The sequence below is a fragment of the Uloborus diversus genome, chromosome 5 (assembly GCF_026930045.1).
Source record: "Uloborus diversus isolate 005 chromosome 5, Udiv.v.3.1, whole genome shotgun sequence".
Taxonomy (NCBI): Eukaryota; Metazoa; Arthropoda; class Arachnida; order Araneae; family Uloboridae; genus Uloborus; species Uloborus diversus.
In genome coordinates, this window is record NC_072735.1 from 109,079,130 (window position 1) to 109,095,220 (window position 16,091).

General features: G+C 32.3%; 1 protein-coding gene across 1 annotated transcript in view; it reads left to right on the plus strand.

The window, feature by feature from the left end:
- The first annotated feature begins 6,194 nt into the window (after positions 1-6,194).
- Positions 6,195-16,091, plus strand: part of LOC129221926 (17-beta-hydroxysteroid dehydrogenase 13-like) — a 42,326-nt gene continuing 32,429 nt past the window's right edge. Inside the window, exon 1 of the mRNA XM_054856308.1 lies at positions 6,195-6,810. Within this exon, the coding sequence (XP_054712283.1) occupies positions 6,589-6,810 (222 nt within the window). The 5' untranslated portion in view covers positions 6,195-6,588. The remainder of the gene's footprint in view (positions 6,811-16,091) is intronic.

The following is a 16,091-nucleotide window of genomic DNA, read 5'->3' on the forward strand; positions in this document are numbered from 1 at the left end:
CCCTTCACAACAATAACTAATGAAAGAGCGTGATTGCACCCCATTCCTCACACTATGTGTACGGTTTGGCGCTGCGGGAACCATTCACAGCACTCTTCCCGTTTTTATTTGGAAAAATGTTGATCCAAAAGAACATTAAATATCGAACGCGTCACCATAAAGAATCCCACTTAGTCTATTGTTTATCTACAAACACTAGAACCTAATTGTGCTTGTTATGGGCTTTAGTTCGCGGAAATGAGAAGCGGTAAGTCGTCATAGGAAAAGGAAGTGCTCTGCGTAAAAAATACACGAAAAATTTGTAATATATAGGGCTACGTTGTGATGAAAAAAAAATGTATTTACAGGACATATGTGCTTTTTTTTCATGATATCAAAATATCTGGTTCGTAAAGAGCTAAAAATTGCAGGCACTACCCAAAGAATTACTCAATTTAATAATATTTATGAATGTATGTTTTAACGGTATGGAACTTTTTGATGTTGTCAATACAAGACATAGTATTGAAAATAGAGATATATTACCCACAATTATTCTGTTATGCTTGAGCTATTAATGCTACCTTAAGCAGTTTATGGAACTAATAAATTATGATTCATTTATCGCTTAAAGAACTACTCAAATCAAAAATGAAATGTCTCTTATTTTGGAACAATAAAAAATTGTTTCCCGAATTTGTATGTTTGTTTGTTACAGTTTTTGATACATGTATATCTATAGAACTTACAGTTACAGCAGTAACTAAAAATGTTAAGCAAAAATTGAAAACATTTTTCCACATTATTTGCTGTAACCGCTGATCCAGTCATGGTCCCGCTAAGTAAAACGTTGAGTGTATTCATTAAAATCGGTTGAATGTTATACATGTTCTTCAAATTTTTTAAAGGACATTGTCTGAAATATTTTAAAAAAAATTAATTTGTGTAACTTTTTTTTTTTGAAAAATTATCCAAGTTACAAATTAAATTAAAGTGCATGTTCACATATCAAATAAAAGTGTAATAACGAACAAATACCTTTGTGCTAAAAATTGAATGAATCAATTATAACCAGCATTTTGAAGCACAAAAATTGCAAATTACTGCAGACACGTGTTTCGGTGTTACAAGGAACACCTTTTTCAATGCAAAGCAGTGTGAGCTTCTGGATGAAAAGTCATCAGAGAAAAGCTTTTCTTTAAAGAACAGTAAGTGACTTCACACATTTAGTGGGTAGGCCCCATAACTCCTTGCTTTGTTATCTATGCTTTTACTTTCACTTTACGCAGTGCAGTCCATCCATGTTTGCGAACACCTCGCTGGAGAGCTAAACTCCAGTTTAGGTAGTAGTGTAAAGGTAATCTCAGCTTTTATGAGTGGTTTATTACTTCTACCTCTGTTATGGCTATTCCACACTGGTGATCCTAAATAAGAGTTGAACTGCTTATCTCTTAATGCCGTAACGAGCTGCTTGATATTTGCTTGCAAATATGAAATTTCTCTTCCCCTCTAAAGTAGTGTAAGGTTTTTAAAAATAAGTGAAAGCAATCAATAGTTGCTTAGCCAAGTTTATCCATATGCCAATAGTGAAATTTGAAAACATAAAACATAGCCAAAACATTACATCGTTTTCGTAACTTTAATTTTCGAAACAAAAAAGGGCGATTTCTTAATTACATCTTTTTTTTTCTTTTATACCTAGACTTTTACCGGGAAAAATGAATTTAAACATTTTATTGGCCTCAGCGAAGTTTTCAATCTGTCAAGGTATGATGGAAAGTCTAGGAAATCGTGAACAAAGAATGAAGGCGGAAAGACTGCAGGAAATGTTAAGCGTTCCGGTGATCTTGAAGAAATGGGTTTGAAAAAAAGCTATGATTATAAAGGTCGTTCCATTATTCAGTTCATTAATTAATTCAAGTCATGGACAAATTGACACACTCTATTGACAAATAAACTTTAGAAAATATTTCTTCGTGTTTCTTTTCGGTGACTTATCTATTTTGAAAGCCAAGGACTAAAGTAGTATTGATGTTTCTTTTCAAAACTTCATGATGACTTTCTTTTTTTGCAAATGTATAGTTATCAACTAACTTCGTAATTTTTTCCCATTTCATGAGTTAGTTGTTGAAAGGAATAATAGCAAATTTTAAACAAATACTCTGAACTCACACAGAACGAAATACTGTGAAACATCGTAAAAACGGATACCAATACAACGGAATATCTGTTTCAACAAAATAAAATTTCAGCCCGTATTTGGTGTCGATTACGTTGCTTGAATTCCATTACAACGAAACACTCGTTACAGCGAACAAAATTTGCGGTCTCTTGAAGTTCGCTGCTACGGAATTTCTCTATATTTCTCCAAAGAGATTCTTATTCCAAAAAAAATCCGAAACTATGTCCAACATTTGGCAATTGGCATTGAATTTCCAATTTTATTACAAACTTCGCGAATGCATTGACTTTAAAGGTTTTTAAAAAAAATTATAATAATACAGTATTTGGTTTACAGCCAATGGCCAAGACTTCACAAAAGAAATGAGAATTCCCATGGTCAGCTTGTGAAGAAATTACCAACAAAAACCGGAAGAGAAATATATATGATTGACAGCATATTTACGTGAAAGAAGAGCTCTCGCAATCTTACGGAATTTTTTTAAATTATTTTTTAAAACCTTTCTGGCCAACTTTTTACAATTAGAAATACATTGAATCAAATCCTAACCCTTTTTAGCCTACGTTTTCGACAAAATAAATGTTGAAGAAAAAACGAAAGAAGAGGCTAAATGTTTGGCCTAGATTTCGTTAAAAAAGTGAAAAAGAAAAAAATAACGAAATAAATATTGAAAAATATTCTAAATAGGGTTCTCATACGGGGAAAGGGGTGCCTACCGGCCTATCTGTCGGTTTGTTTGCCCCCTTCTCCTCCAAATAACTTATGAAGGACTAGCTCAATTTGTAAAGTTGTAAGCACTCATTAGTATTCAATTTATTATGGCACAAAAAAAAAAAAAAATTACGGGAGCTCCATGCAGTTCGAAGTTTTGTTAATCATCTCATGTTGAATGTGCAACATCAAAAGATCCTAGTTTGAGAAGAACTTATTTATTAAGAGAAAAAAAAAACTATTTACAAGAAATAACGTGGTGAATTAATAAACGAAATATAAGTTATCTTATAAACTACCGCGCAACTAGCTTATAAAGTTGGAATTACAGTAGGACCTCGAATAACCGAGCTTCGATTAACCAATGTTTCTGCTATCCAAAAAAGTAATGAAGTCTACATTTTTTGTAAATAGGTAAGCCCTGAGGGAGGGAAGGTGTTTTATTTTTTTTTAAATAAAGTAAATTTAATAAAATAATATGTTTTCAATTTGAAAAAAATACTATCCGGAAATTTGTGGTTTTTGATGCATTTTTAGCCTACTTTCCCAGTAAAAGTCAAAAAAAGAAGAAAAAAGCATGAAAGAAGGCTTAATGCATCTTAAAAATATCGCGAAAACAAAAAAAAAAGTCAAAAATAAATAAAATAATTAAATAAATATCGAAAAATTAAAAATTGGAAAGTAGGGTATTGAGATGGGAGAAAATGTCTGTCGGTCTGTCTGTCTGTCCCCCCCCCCCTAATAATTTTTGAATGAATAGTCTGATTCGAACAAACTTTTTTTTGTTCGAAAGATCTCGGCAAGGACACCTCATTCCCATATTTCACTTTTTGATTTAACTATTTTTTGTTCAATTTTGAACAGTTGAAAAAAACTTAACATTAGCGCCTACGGGGAAATTCAAGGCAATTCCGAACTGTGAGGCGAATTTGCTTCAAACAAACTTTGTAAGAAAAAACTTTTGATGATAAACTTGTATATAAAATATCTTTTTGATTTGAACAATTTTCCGTTCAATTTTGAACAGTTCAAATCCCTTAACATTAGCGTCTACGGGGAAACTGAAAGTCAATGTAGATTCCGTACTTGAAGGCGGATTTACTTCAAAGAAATTTTGTTGGAAATAGCTCTTGACGTCAAGCTCCAGACTCCGACTCATAGAATTTAGGGAACCTGACTCCGACTCCGACTCCTCTGCCCGACAATTAATCGGACTCCGACTCCCCGACTTCGACTCTGATTTCGTAGCTTTGGCAAAAATTTATACACGGAGGACAAATAACTGACTCCGATTTTTGGATATTCGACTCCGACTCTTTTATCCCAAAATGAGATTGACTCCGACTCCAACTCCGCAGCTATGGTTTTAACTGTGAAATAATTATTGTTGATATGACTTGTTTTTATTTTCACGCTAAAGTTTTAATTTAGATATTCAGTTTTCGGCGAATAAACTCGAAGTCATTCATGTTTCTACATACAGATATACGCAGACGATTTTTTTTCTTTTTTTTTTTACTATGAAAATTATTTCTTTAAGTTGACATTTTATTGTTTTTTTTTTATTTTGGTAATTGCATTAATCAATTTAAAAAATTATTTTTGGCAACAGGGGAAAAAGAAACGATTTTTTTTTTGATATGATGTATTTATTTTAATAAGCTGATTAATTTTAATTAATATTTTTTCGTTTTGAAAGCTGTTAAAGAATTTTTTTAATGGAAAAAAGTGTATTAGCTGCTTTGTTTAAAAGGTGCTAAAAAAAAGAAAGATGAGTGAGGAATATTTTATTCCTAGAAATCAGCTTAAAATATTTTTAAAATATTTATGTAACAATTTGCGATTTTAGCTATTTTTGAGAATATTGATCAGGTACTAGAAAGTAGTATGGGTATATGGGAAAGTAGGCTCGTTTAGTTCTAGACAGAACTTCTTGTTCAATAATTGAAATGGAATTGCAAAACAAATCAATTGACTTTTTAAAACTTATAACAAATAATTTTTTCTATTTTAGAAAATCCTATTTTTGTTTTAGTTATGGAACATTACTTTTTATATGCTCATTTTCGTCTCTTAATAATTTTCTATAGCAGTTTTAATTTTTACATTTTAAAAATTTACGATCTTAACTAGTTTTTATGCAAAATTTATATTAACCGAGATTTCCGACATAAGAGGCACTAGCAGTCCCAATTAGCTCGAATAATCGAGGTTCTAATTTATTTCTTACGAAAAGGGTATGGGGGATTGCACTTTTAACATCATACCAAACATGTGACAATCTTAAAAGATTTACACTTGAAATAATAGCCGAAGTATTCTGTTAAGAGCTACAAATAGATATTCAAAGCGACAATACCATCAGCCGATCTGCGAAGCAAGCAAAAACGTTTTTAAAAAAACCATTAGCATTTTCTTAGCGTTACCGTTTATGGGATTTATTAAACTGAAAAACTTTTTAGTACTGAAAAATCGAAAGAAAAAAAAACGCGAAGGGTCTAAATGTGTTTTTATTTTTTATTCCAGAAGAAAGAAAATATTTAAAAAAAAAAATGTACATATAAATTCCATTTCCAATGCTTGTTAAAGAAAAAATAATGTATTGATATTTCGTTGCCTTACATTAAGCAATTGCTTTTGGAAACATAAATATGGTTTTACTTTTCACAGCGGTTGGTTAAAGATATTTTTAAATGAAAAATGAAAAAACTGGATATACCTTCATTTTTCACACAAAATTAGTCTATCTTTATTTGTTAGTTTACTTTTAATTATTTGGATTTGAAATGTTATATTAGTTTTTTTTTTTTTTTTTGCAATTCACTGTTACAGATAATTTTTTCTACCCTTAAACTCTGAAAAAGTATTAGAAAAAAACATTCAACATAAAATATAATGTTAAAAAAAAGAAATAAGTAAGACTAAGAACCGATTTTTAAATGAAAATTAACTTTATTCTTAAATTTTTAACTTTTTTTGCTCTGTCAACATTTGATAGTAAAATGAGGTTATTATTCACATCAAATTTAAGTCAAAACACAATAAATTTAACACTACTTGAAGCAATTGAGTGAGACTTCCAAAAATTTGAATAACAAGTAAGTTACGTTTTAAACACCTTGTAACTCCAATAATGAGGTAATAATACAAGGAAATGCAAAAATACAGCCTTGGACCCAAGCAAATCAGAGATTTTCATAACTGGCAAATGAAAACGAAACATGTGATTGGGCAAAATATGTCGAAAGAAGATTCAAATCTCTGCACCGGACACCCCATTCATCACAAACTCTTCAGCATATGACACACCTGACAAAAACCAACAGGCGTGATTGATGTCAAAAATGATTTGGGCAAAATAACTTTCACTTTACATGTTTCCTTCTTCAATTTCTTTGTTCGTCGAAGGTCTCACTTGTAAAAAGTTATTGCGCGTTGAATGCTTCATTTTTCAATTAGATCGATACCGGCGTTGAGCGGAAGCCCCTTTAATTCTTCTGTCAACTGTATGGTATTAAAATCATGAATCCGTTAGCAATGGAAGTACCTGAAACTTATTTCGTTTAGTATTTTATTACTTAGGAGAATTCCATCTTGATGTGTTCTAAAGATTCTAAAAGATGCAGTTCTTGTAGATTGATCTTAGAACTTGATTGACTCGACCAACAATTGAGAAAAATTAAACGAAATTTCAACAAGTCAATCATTCAGAGACAATGAGTTGCTGTTGTTCGTCAGTTTTCGAAACTATCCGTGTACTCTTTTGGATGTTTTTGGACCCATTTATCAGACTGGGTCGTTGCTTGTGCCCAAAGCAGAAGAAGAGCATCAAAGGCGAAATTGTTTTACTCACCGGCGCTGGACATGGCCTAGGAAAAGAACTAGCATTTCGCCTTTCCGAGCTTGGACCCGTCCTTGTTCTGTGGGACATAAACGAGGTAAGTTAAACATCTCTTTGGTTACTTCTATTGCTCCGTATCAGAGTTTCTTCCCTTTTTAATCAGCTGATCCAGGGGTGTCTATCCCCCCAAGAGCATGGGCGCACCCTCAAAACACCATAACTACCCTCCCCCCAAAGAAGAACCCCCAAAGGAAGAGAAAAATATCCCTCCCCCACCTAATAAATAAAAATATTGCAGTAAAATATTGCATTAAAACTATTTTATCTGTTGCTATTCTCTCTTCTCTAAAAGCAATCTTAGTTGAACAAATGCACACATAACATCTAATCAAAGATCTTAAAATATTTAAAGTTTATGTTCGAGTAGAAACGAAGCATATGAAATTTTGCACATGAGCTTTCAGAAAATAATTTATTTTTAGTTTGTAGGGAGAAATGGAACCCTTTTTTAGAACAGATCGTTTTTGAAACTTCATACAAAAGTTAAAAAAAAAAAAAAAATACGCTTATTGACTTATTTTATGTTGGAATGTTTGTGTTATATTGTTGTTTGGTTGTATGTTATGTTGGTTATTTTCTGGCTAAACAACATAAATGAAACAAATTCCCCTTCTTACCTCTTTTTCAATCATCTGCATACCAAGAAGGTGTAAGGGAGCACAAAATCTCTCCTAGGTAATCTGTCGTTATACATAAGAGAGAACAATAAAGGAATATCTATTAAAGTATTTAAAATTCTCAAATAAATTTTGATAACTAACCACATGAACGATAAATTAACAACTTCAAAAATTTTATGAGAAGGCTTTTTTTTTTTTTTTTTTGTCAATTAACTGATTTGCTACACAATTCTCTAAATACAGGGTATGATTGCATACGGCGGTTATAACATCCGATATTCGGGGGAAAAGTATTAAGAATAGTTATTAAATTTAGTAACACGCTTTATACATTATTAGACAACCAAACCAAATCTATGAAACACGATTTTTAGGGAATGTTGACAGAAAACTTTCGTTATATACCACAAGTACATACCATAATCTACTCATTGAGAAAAGTATTTTCGGAAAAATAGATAAATTGGATATTGTTTACAAAAGAACTGAACTTGCAACCTAAGTCGGCCATGAGTAAAATCTAAAAAGAAATAAACAAAAAAAAAAAGAAAAAAAAATTACTCAAAGAAATAAAAACTTCTGGTTTGTTCCTTGTTATTTTCCTTAAGGTACAACTATTAATTTAGAATTTATGATTACGGAAAAAAGAATGCGCCACTCTTGTTTTGACGTGTTTCCTTTAAAATGCTATTTTATTGCCAATACACAAATTGAAACCATTCTCACATTCAATAAAAAATTTCATCTCTGTATACATAGAGGGAGAGAGAGAGAGAAAGAAAATTTTCGTAAAATTTTCAATGTTTTGAATTTAATGAAAGCATTTACGTTAAGGCTTTCGTTTTGTCGTTGAGTATTGCATACATAATTAAAGCCAACAACCATTTATTCCTTGCAGCTACGCAGCAAAAAACAATAACTTTGCGATTCTTTTTCACATTTTAACCGAATATTCATGCGAGCAAATTTTGCCTATTCAAGTTAAGCATTTGAATTAAAAACAAAAATATGAAAAGAGAAAAAAAAAAGAAAAAAAGAAAAAAAAATCCCGTCGAAATCAATGTGAGCAGTCTTTGCGAATCAAGTACGAATAGTTTACATAAAAAAATAACTACAGGGAAAATTACACCTTATGGTGAAAGGACTTAACATAATTATTCAAGACAATATTATTCAACAAATACACTAATTATAATTTTCAATTAAAAATTTAGTAAAACATTTGTTCTATGATTATTCCCTTATGATGGGCAAAAAACATGCCCAAGTTAAAGGAAAATATAAGATCAGAAACTAATATTATGTACTTGCAGTTTAAACGTTTGCTTACACGAGCATGTTATTTTCCTTTGTTTAGCTTTTGTTAACATTAAATGTTCATAAAAATTCTTAATATTTAAAAAAAAGGAATTGTGAAATAAAATCTAATACAATTTACCCATTTATGAATCTTTTCTACTAGTTTCTGTTGATGCTACGAGTAACATTCCCCTACAATGTTATTTTAGATAAAGCACGGTTAGGACAATTATAGTAAGTAAAAGTTAAAAACTCAGGTTTGTTAACGCAATGTTTTTGCCATGATAACGCACATGATTGACTGTGTGTAATTTCCTTCAATATTATGTGTTTTATACATTATTCTATGAGAAGCAAATGGTTGTAAGTGGATCATTTAAAGTTTCAAGTAAACCACGTTTAAAGTTCAGATCATGGGTAGGCTTTTATTAATTTTTTTTCTAAATCATACTGTACAGCAGTACCTACCAGAGCTACTAGTACTATTTCTTGCCCCAAGACAGAGGAGAGGTTCACCTAAAATTTGTACTGGCTGTTTCCAAATGTTTAATTTTGTCTCAAACATCATTTTGCTTCTCACTGCCTCATATGTACTAGCGGTACCCGCACGACCTTACCCGTGGTAAAAAATTAAAAGGTTATTTGGATCGCCTGTGCACATTTATAGGTGACTTTCATACTTTAAAGTTATTTTGCAAGATCGCTACATATTTTCGACAGACTGAATTCCCCCCCCCCCCGACCATCAGTTGTTTACTCACTATTACAGCAACAACTATTTTCTGTGAGAAAAATACAAAAGAAAGCAAAAACATGGTTACTTGTACTTATGGTCACTTAGCATTGAATGTGGCGCAGAATTGCTTCAAAAATTTCGAGATATCTCAACGCTATCTTGAAATCTCTCCCATTTGAAACGTTTCTTCATTTCCATTACTTCCGTTATTTTACTACTAGTCTATACATGTAATAAAATAAGATGTTTGTGTGTGTGTGTGTGTGTGTGGCGCGCTTCTCGAGAAAACGGTAAGGCCTAGAAAGATGAAATTTGGTATACAGGTGCTGTTTTTGCCGAAAATGTGCACCTCGGGCTTCGATTTTTGATATTTTAATTAGAAAAAATCTATACATATAATAAAATAAGATGTTTGTGTGTGGCGCGCTTCTCGGGAAAACGGTAAGGCCTAGAAAGATGAAATTTGATATACAGGTGCTGTTTTTGCCGAAGATGTGAACCTCGGGCTTCGATTTTTGATATTTTAATTAGAAAAAAAGTTATTTAATGTTTTATGTGTTTTTTTGCACTTTTTACCTTACAGACCCCGAACTAATTGCACCATACGAATATTTTTTGTATTATAATGTAGGAAATTTAATTTCAAATATGATGAATGAAAAATTTTAGAAGATAGAGCAGTTTTTGTATTTTTTATGAATTTTTGAAAAAACCTTGAATTTACATTTTTTTCTGGGTTTTATTTTTTTCTAATATCATTCTGCGAGATGTATCAAAGCCTCATTTCTAAGATTTAAGCTGGTGATAGTAAAAACATTTCGCCCTCTTCAGAAGAAAAACGTTCTTAAAAATACGCAATATTTTTTATTTTTACAATTTTTTTAATGCTAACCACATTATGTCTTTCCACGCATCGGTCGAAAAAAGCGTTCTTCAATCTTTTCTGCCTCTGACGTCATTACTTTGATTTCGATTCGATATTTACGGCGGAATCTTAATCGCAAACGATGTTATTTTTTTTTTTACTATATAGCTTACTTCTACATTTTATGACGTGATGACTACGTGTTTTTCCGGCAGCGCTTGCTTTTTTTCTTTCTTTTTTTTTTTGTTTTATTTAGGGATTGCATTTATTTCTTTTTCCTCCCCCCCCCCCCACCGAGCCGGACGTTTTGCTGTATTTATATTACGTTACACTTCATAGTTGTGCGCATTTAACTCAATAAAGACAGCGAGAGTTTTTTTTTTCTTTGTCACTTACTTTACTTTGTTACTTTTTGCACACTACGGGGAATTTTGGAGATAACTTTTTTTTCTGCTCTACTTGAATAAAAAAAAAGCGGTTTTTTGAGTGATCATTGTTTTAATTAGGAAACTAGCTGTACCCGACGCGCGTTGCTACGCCAACAAAAAAAATACATCATTATACTGATTTTCATGACAATCGGTTGAACGGGGCAGAAGTTGCTACTCTGCAGTGCCACCTGGTGGCGAGTGGCTTCAATGAGCATATTATGCACCTTCTCCGTGGAAAAATACATATATATAGCAATTTTCATAATAATCGGTCCAGGTATCAAGTGAAGCCGTGACTATACTCAAATTTTGTACTCACGCAGTTTGCAAGATCAATCAATCGCTAAAAATATCAAATAGAAAAAGTTTCAAATCCCCCCCCCCCCCGTTGCATGAAAAGCCATATAACAATAAAGAAAGAATTTATTTGTTCAAACTCAAGAAAAATGGCAACAGTTAACTTCTTATCAATGAGATCTTTCGCGCGAATTAATTTCTGCACGGGCCGTGGTAGCCCGATCGGTAGAGTGTCGGATTCGGGGCCGGAGGGTCCTGAGTTCGAACCTCAATAGTCGAAGACGCACCGTCGTCATTAAAGGGGACTGGGCGACGTTAAATATGCTCGTGGTCTCAATGTCCTCGAAGTGAAACGATACCTCTGGGGGTGCTAGCACCAGGTAGCTATTAGCTCCTGGACTAGTTCTAAATTCTCATTAACTGTTCGATCCGGTGATGGTGCTGCCATCTATCGGTATATAAAATAATGGAGGCAAGGCACTTAGTATGCAGTCCTCGACATAAATACAGTTGAAGTCAGTTGTGACTCTGAATAGGAATAGGAATAATTTCTGCAGCCGATAATTTTATTCGTATTTATCCAATGGATTGTGACTTAAATTGGAATAAAAAAGGAACTATCGATCGGATTTTTTTCGAACTGGTCTATAAACATTCCCAGTACCAAAAATAACAAACGGTGAAAGCTTCAGCCAAATCTGCCGGGGAGTTTTTGAGTTCATGGATGACATACAGACAAACATTCATTTATATATATATATATATATATATATATATATATATATATAGATGAGCAGGAAGGTTAAAATAAATAGATAGATAAGAAAATTTAGAGATAGATCGTAAAGATGGATAGCTGTCGAAGGTGGCAATCTTGGCGTAAAAATGTGAATGGCACAAAAAAAGATAGAGATGGATTGATTAATACTGCTGCCAAATGTATTTAAACAGCCGCCGAAGGCGGCAAACTTGAAATAAAAAGGTAAATGACAAGTTAGCTAAACAGCCGCTGTAGGTGGCTGCTTGCATAGAAAGTTGAATGGCGTAAAAAGGCGAACCAGCTGGTCGCCGCAGGCGGCTAGTATAAAATAAAATTGTATCTCATCGGTCTCAAAGTAACATAATTTTAAGATTTAAGGATTTTAAAAACACTTGCTTTGTTTACTGAATTAGAAAAGTTCGTTTATAAAGAAATGTTATATTTGTGATACATTCAATAAATAATGATTAAAATATTCAAATCTCAAGTTGTAAACGGCATTAGCTCTTAAACTAAAGACAAAGTAAATATTTCCTGTTGGAATTAGCCGAAATTTAAAATTATTTATTATTTAAAATAAATAACAGTATCAATCAGAATCAATAGTAATAACCCGACATTTCACAATTGAATAATTTTAAATTTTAGGTGTAATTCAACTATATTTCATCAAAAGTATAAAGTAAGACAAAAAAAATTGTGACTCACAGAAGCCAAGCGAATACCTGAAAAATTATTTAAAGTCCCAAACAGTTTTCCAGTTTTTTTTTTCTAGCTTACAAATCAAAATGAACTGTCTGAAATTAAACATTTTGAAAGAACCCTGTGACAACTTGACTTTAATGACTAATTTACTCACCATAATTCCATTAAAACAAGGAAAATAAGAGCAGACGACTTTTATTGAACAGTGAAAATATTTCAATTTAATTCGTTTTTGATTCACAACTTCAGAGCTCGAATACGCTACCTTGCGGTGATTTATAAAATTTCCGAAAAAGGTAAAACATTGCGCTCCACGTATTCCATTTTGGGCAAAAGAAGCAGTTTGTTATGCGTATTTTTTTATTTGCATAATTCATCGTTTGAAATCGTCACCCGCAACAGCGTAACATCAAAAATATCTGCTAAAAAACTGTGAGTACACATTTCATTTATTTTGTTCTGAGAGAGTTTGAATAAATATCAGTTTTTCATTTCGATGAAAACAAACGGACTTAATAACATTGGCTGGACACCAGGGCCATGTTGAAAAATTGCAGCTGTTCCTTAACCTAATTCCACACAATTGATTTAGATAACCTTGTTACTAAAGCATCTAACTGAAATGAACAGTATGCAAATAAATATTCTTGAAAGTATTTATCGCAGAACGGATTGAAAAATCCAGAAAGAACGTTAAGAATTTGAGCAATAAAAAATAATAGCGTGGAATTTTTATCGTTGAAATAGTGCGCCAACTTAGGGTTATAATTTTAGTATCGTGTGAAACAATAATGTATCTTGACAAGATTTCACTTATCAGTTAAATCATAAATGACGAATGAATTAAATGCATGATGATTAAAAACAGAACTGCCACTATGTATGCGTGAGCATTTTGTAGACACACATTGTATGTAGACAGCATTGCATGACAGAATTTCAGCATTTAGTTGAGAAATAGAAACATATGAAGCAGCGAGAATTAAGTAGTAGAGAATTTTTTAGTAAACTGATTCGAAGAAATAACTCAATTACAAAAATAAAACAATTTGCACCAGCTAAATAAAAGAATAAAATCTTCCTGTTTTGATATTCAATCATATGTACAGTGGCTCCCAAAAGTGTTCGTACACTTTGAAATTTTTTAGTAAAACCAAAATAACGCGAAACTGAATTCGAATATGAAGTCCAATATTTTTTCATATCATTCCTATGTCATTCTAAATACACCCCAGTAGTTTTTTCAAAATATTGACGGATCTTCTTTTTGAAATGGGTCAAAAAACGAAGAGACAGAAATAACACGCCACAAAAGTCATCGTATACTCAAATGCTTTCGAATAAATTCATGATTAAAATTATCATATGCCATTTATTTAATATTTTTGCATTGTGTTGACTCTTAAAAGTCATTTGGCTTTATTTTTTTGTTTATTTATTTAATAATATTGTGCTTATTACTTCAAAATGGTTGGTATTCGTAAAAAACAACAAACATCATTCGAAATTTGATTTTTTCCTCATGGTAGCGGTAAATTGGTTTAAAATGTCTCAAAATTTGATGATTTATACCATTCCATAGTAAAGTGCTAGATAAAATGCTTTAAAGAAAAGACTCGGACCGATATCAAGGTAAGAAAAGACTGGCAATGAAAAATTTAACATTTTATTTCCACCTAAAATTGTTCACCAAATTCTCTGATTAGCTAGATTAAGTGGAACCTCTTCCCGCAGAAATTTTCTTGGTCGTGTGAAAAACAGAAAGCTTAAGCTTTTCTTCGTAAAATCAATGATAAATGAGCTCAAAACGTTTTACAATTACGTTTTACTTACAGATAGAAATGAATTCAACATTTTTGGTTAAATTGTTGTATAACTGTAAGTAGAAGAAAAAATTTGGAACTTAATCTTAAGAACTTAGTTGGATCAGTTAATCAGGACGGTGGAGGTGTTATATTGTGAAGGTGCATATCAGCATCAGGACTAGGTAATTTGAAATTTTTGATGAAATAATGAATCATGTCATTCCTTTAAATATTTTAAAACCCAATTTTGAACTCTTAGCCAAAAATTTGGTTATTGGAAGCAACTTTGTTTTTTTATCAAGATAACGATAAGAAGCACAGCACGGTTTTCAACATTTGCGTCTAGTGCCTCGAAAATTGTCCTAAAGTTTAGAAAATACCCTCTCAATCTCCAGATTTGAACTTAATGCAACATATTTAAAGATATCTAGTGGCTAGATTACGAAAATACGACTTTGAAACGAAAATGCAGCTAGAAATAGTAAGACTCAAAGTGCGGTTGAACATTTACTCGGAAATTACGCAAAAAAATGAAAGAAAAAAGAATAATATTTATTCCCAAGCGTTTAAAAGGTGTTGTTGATACTTAAAATAAATGGTGTCTAAAAACATCATAATATAAAGCGTGATTTTTTTATATTTTGTAAGGGGTGCTACTGGGAGTTACGCCTTAAAATGCCAGACATGGCTTTATACTATGATGTTTTTGGACACGATTTTTCCCAACTTTGAAGTGTCTGGCTGCGCAAGGCCAGCGTGCGAAGTGTCTGGCATTGTAAGGCGTAACTCCTAGTAGCACCCCTTACAATATATAAAAAAATCGCGCTTTATACTATGATGTTTTTGGGCACCATTTTTTCCCTGCTTTGAAGTGTCTGGCTGCGCAAAGCCAGCGTGCTAAGTGTCTGGCTTTGTAAGGTTTAACTCGTAATAGTGCCCCTAATAAAATATTTAAAAAATCACGCATTATACTATGATGTTTTTGTTCACCATTTTTTCGCGCCTTTGCTACCTCTTGCCCGCCAAAGCCAGCGCGAGTCAGCTTAACTAATAGCGAACCCTTCATACCTGCTCCAGTGCGCTTACGCAGGAAAATTTTGGGCCTTTATACTATGACGTATGTCTGGCACCCATGGGCTCTTACTCTATTATAATTAAATATCTATTCCGAAATATTAATTCTAACCAATGGATAGGGACCAACTTCGCTGAAAGTCGTAGGTGTTCGAACACTTTTGGGAGCCACTGTATATAGTCATAGAAATAAATTATCTAATAATGAATGTTATTCTTCACAGTTTTACGGTCACGTATGTGCACTATGTGACAAAAATGTCAACAAATGCTGGAAATGTCACGAAGCTGGACATAATAAGTACTAATGTATAGAAAAAAAAACAGTACAAAATGAAAACATTGCTGGAAGGAAACCAAAAATTTATGAATATTAAACTCAACATCGTGAAAATGGCTGCTTCAGAACAACTTACTGTGTGTTTTGCATTATTTTTTTACTTTCCGTAATACTTTTCGATTTCTCATCTCTTTCTACATTGGTCAGAATAACCAAAAGACTTCGAAAAATCTTTTCAAAAGAATGAAGAACAAAAAAATTATACATACGAACAAAAATTTCTGTTATTTACTAAGCTTCGAAGCAATTTATATGTTACGGCGTGCGTTTGTTTTACCTTTTTCATCCGCCATTAGACAATGGCTGCAGCGACCCCTATAGTTTGTTGGAGTTGCGAATAAGAGTTTGGATCGCTGTAAAATAAAACTAAAAAAAAAAAACTTTTT